Source organism: Corvus brachyrhynchos, unplaced genomic scaffold (assembly GCF_000691975.1).
Source record: "Corvus brachyrhynchos isolate BGI_N302 unplaced genomic scaffold, ASM69197v1 scaffold85, whole genome shotgun sequence".
Lineage (NCBI taxonomy): Eukaryota > Metazoa > Chordata > Aves > Passeriformes > Corvidae > Corvus > Corvus brachyrhynchos.
In genome coordinates, this window is record NW_008238634.1 from 957,786 (window position 1) to 961,545 (window position 3,760).

The 3,760-nt window shown below is 64.0% G+C and overlaps 1 protein-coding gene across 1 annotated transcript in view; it reads right to left on the reverse strand.

Annotated features, from left to right (window-relative positions):
• LOC103617754 (transcription factor COE4-like) overlaps positions 1–3,760 on the reverse strand; it is a 20,423-nt gene that overhangs the window by 14,408 nt on the left and 2,255 nt on the right. Inside the window, exons 2-5 of the mRNA XM_017737373.1 lie at positions 3,608–3,671; positions 3,457–3,512; positions 3,168–3,241; positions 1,984–2,297 (exon numbers count right to left, since the gene is read on the reverse strand). Of these exons, the coding sequence (XP_017592862.1) occupies positions 1,984–2,297; positions 3,168–3,241; positions 3,457–3,512; positions 3,608–3,671 (508 nt within the window). The remainder of the gene's footprint in view (positions 1–1,983; positions 2,298–3,167; positions 3,242–3,456; positions 3,513–3,607; positions 3,672–3,760) is intronic.

The following is a 3,760-nucleotide window of genomic DNA, read 5'->3' on the forward strand; positions in this document are numbered from 1 at the left end:
GCTGGGGATACCCCAAAAAGGGCTGGGGATTGGGGACAAGAGACTGGGGACACGTCCGGAACTCGGTGACACCCCAAAAGGCATGGGGGACACCCCAAAGGTTCTGGGGATGGGGACGTGTCTGGCACTGGGTGACACCCCAAAAGGCATGGGTGACACCCCAAAAGTTCTGGGGATGGGGACATGTCTGGCACTGGGTGACACCCCAGAAGTTCTGGGGATGGGGACAGGGAGATTGGGGACACCCCAGAAGTCTTGGGGCTGTTGGGGGGGACAGGCTGGGGACACTCCTGGGACTGGGTGACACCCCCAAAAGTCCTGGGTGATCCCCCTCCAAAAGCCTTGGGAGTGGGGGGATTGGGGACACCCCAAAAGTCCTGGGAATAGGGACAAGGGACTGGAAACACGCCTTGGGTGACCCCCCAAAAGTCGTGGGAATGGGGACAGGGGACTGGGGACACCCCAAAAGCCCTGGGACTGGGGAGAGGGGGTTTGGGGACACACCTGGCCCTGCGGGAAAGTTCTGGGATGGGGACGTGTCTGGCACTGGGTGACACCCCAAAGGTTCTGGGATGGGGACGTGTCTGGCACTCAGTGACACCCCAAAAGGCATGGGTGACACCCCAAAATTTCTGGGGATGGGGACGTGTCTGGCACTGGGTGGCACCCCAAAAGTTCTGGGGATAGGGAGAGGGAGACTGGGGACACGTCCGGAACTCGGTGACACCCCAAAAGGCATGGGGGACACCCCAAAAGTTCTGGGGATGGGGACAGGGAGACTGGGGGCGTGTCTGGCACTGGGTGACACCCCAAAAGGCATGGGTGACACCCCAAAAGTTCTGGGGATGGGGACATGTCTGGCACTGGGTGACACCCCAGAAGTTCTGGGGATGGGGACAGGGAGATTGGGGACACCCCAGAAGTCTTGGGGCTGTTGGGGGGGACAGGCTGGGGACACTCCTGGGACTGGGTGACACCCCCAAAAGTCCTGGGTGATCCCCCTCCAAAAGCCTTGGGAGTGGGGGGATTGGGGACACCCCAAAAGTCCTGGGAATAGGGACAAGGGACTGGAAACACGCCTTGGGTGACCCCCCAAAAGTCGTGGGAATGGGGACAGGGGACTGGGGACACCCCAAAAGCCCTGGGACTGGGGAGAGGGGGTTTGGGGACACACCTGGCCCTGCGGGACCCCCTGAAAGGGATGGGAGTGGGGGGACAGGTTGGGGGCACCCCAAAAGCCCTGGGAATAGGGGGGACAGGTTGGGGACACGCCTGGAACTGGGTGACCACAAGAAAGCCTTCAGTGACACCCCGAAAGCCCTGGGAGTGAGGACAGGGGATTGGGGCCACCCCAAAAGTCCTGGGGCAGGTTGGGGGACACGCCTGGAACTGGGTGACCCCCCCAAAAAATTCTGGGGATGGGGGGGACAGGTTGGGGACACCCCAAAAGGCCTGGGGCAGGGGAGGGGGGGATTGGGGACACCCCAGAAGTCTTGGGGGTGGGGGAGACACTCCTGGGACTGGGTGACACCCCAAAAGTCCTGGGAATGGGGACAGGGGATTTGGGACACCCCAAAAGCCTTTGGGAGCAGGTTGGGAACACCCCAAAAGTGCTGGGGATGGGGGGGACACGTTGGGGACACACCTGGCCCTCAGTGACACCCAGGAAGCCCTGGGACTGGAGGGGACACAGGGACATTTGGGGACATTTGGGGACATTTGGGGACACTGCCACCAGCCGCCGGGATGTCACCTCCCAGGGGGACACCAGTCCCGGGGGGTTGGGGGGGGTCACAGGACCTTCCCCCCGAGCGCCCCAAAAGTGCCACCGTGGGGACAGCCCCAGGACACCTGCGGGACACGGGGACAGTGGCAGTGACAAGGGCACCGCGGTCCTGACACCCCCGGGCTTGGCGGCACCAGCGAGGTGACACCGGGACAGGCAGGAGGGGACAGGGACAGAGGGACCTCGGTGGCCTCAAGGATGGGGACACGGCCACCCCCGGGATGTCCCCAACGCGCTGGTGCCACCCCCATTACCGGTGTGACCCACGGGGACATCTGTCACCCCCCCTGGGGACACCCGGAGCTCCTGCGCTGTCCCCTGCATCGCGTTCCCAAACTTGGGGACACCCCCGGTGGCTGCCACCCCTCCAGGTCCCTGTGAGGTGTTGGGGGTTCCCCTCATGTCCCCCGATGTCCCCCGATGTCCCCAGTGTCCCCAGCACCTGTCGATGATGACGGGGTCCGAGGGCGTCTCGTTGCGGTTCCCGCAGCTCTTCTTGTCACAGCAGCGGCTGGACACGGGGACAGGAGGGGACATCAGGGGACAGCGAGGGCTGAGGGACCCCCAAGGTCCCCATATCCCACGCTCGGACCCCCCACCGTCACTCAGGGGTGGGGACAGAGGGGACACCAGGACAGGGACACTGCAGGGGGGACACTCGGGGGTGTCACTTTTCCACCCCCTTATGGGGTTGGGGACAGATTTGGGGGTCCTGTGGGGCTCCTTGTCACCCTCGGGTGGCTCCGAAGGGGTTGGGGACCGATCCCTGTCACCTTTGGGTGGCTCTGGAGGGGGTGGGGACCCGCCCCTGTCACCTCCGGGTGTCTCTGAAGGCGTTGGGGACCGATCCCTGTCACCTTTGGGTGGCTCTGAAGGGGTTGGGGACCGATCCCTGTCACCCTCGGGTGGCTCCGTGTCACCTTTGGGTGGCTCTGAAGGGGTTGGGGACCGATCTCTGTCACCTCTGGGTGGCTCTGAAGGGGTTGGGGACCGATCCCTGTCACCCCGGGTGGCTCTGAAGGGGTTGAGGACCCACCCCTGCTCGGGTGGCTCTGGAGGGGGTGGGGACCGATCCCTGTCACCCCGGGTGGCTCCGTGTCACCTTTGGGTGGCTCTGAAGGGGTTGGGGACCGATCTCTGTCACCTCTGGGTGGCTCTGAAGGGGTTGGGGACCGATCCCTGTCACCCCGGGTGGCTCTGAAGGGGTTGAGGACCCACCCCTGTCACTCGGGGGGTGGCCTGTCCCCTTGTCGTGGTGGCTCCCGGGGTTAATTAGTGGCGCTCTCTGGGCTCATTAATTAGCACCGGCTCGGTGACCAAGAGCGAGCACTAAAGGGACCTTGGGGACACCCCTGTCACCCCCCGGGTGTCCCCAACCCACCTGCACATGATCTCGTGGGTCAGCAGCACCCGGCACATCTCGGGGTTCTTGTCCTGCCCCTCGTAAATGATGGCCTGGAGGGGACACCGAGGGGACACCGGGGACACCGGGGTGGCACCGGGATGGCACCGGGATGGCACCCGCCATCCGCCCAGAGCAGGTGACACCGCGGCCAGAGGTGGCCACGGCGACATCCAGATGTTCCCCGAGTAGGGTAAGGGGGATTTGGGGGATCTATGGGAGATTTGAGGCATTTGGGGAATTTATGGGGGATTTGGGGTCTCGGTACCTGCTTGGACATGGAGTCAATGAGGCGCACGTACAAATCCTGCTCGGTCCGGAGCCCTGCGGGGACACCGGGGGGGGGTCACCCCATTTGTCACCTCCCCCTGGGGACACCCCAAAACCCCCCAAAAGCCACCCAAAAACCCCGCACGCACCGTTGCTGTAGAGCAGCTGCAGCCGGTAGTGGATGCCATTGTTGGTTTTCTCCCCGTTCTGCTCCTTGGGGTGGGGGGCAAAATTAATGGGGAGGGGTCAGTTGGTCACTCCATGTCCCCTCTGCACCCTCCTGGTCACTCCATGTCCCTCCA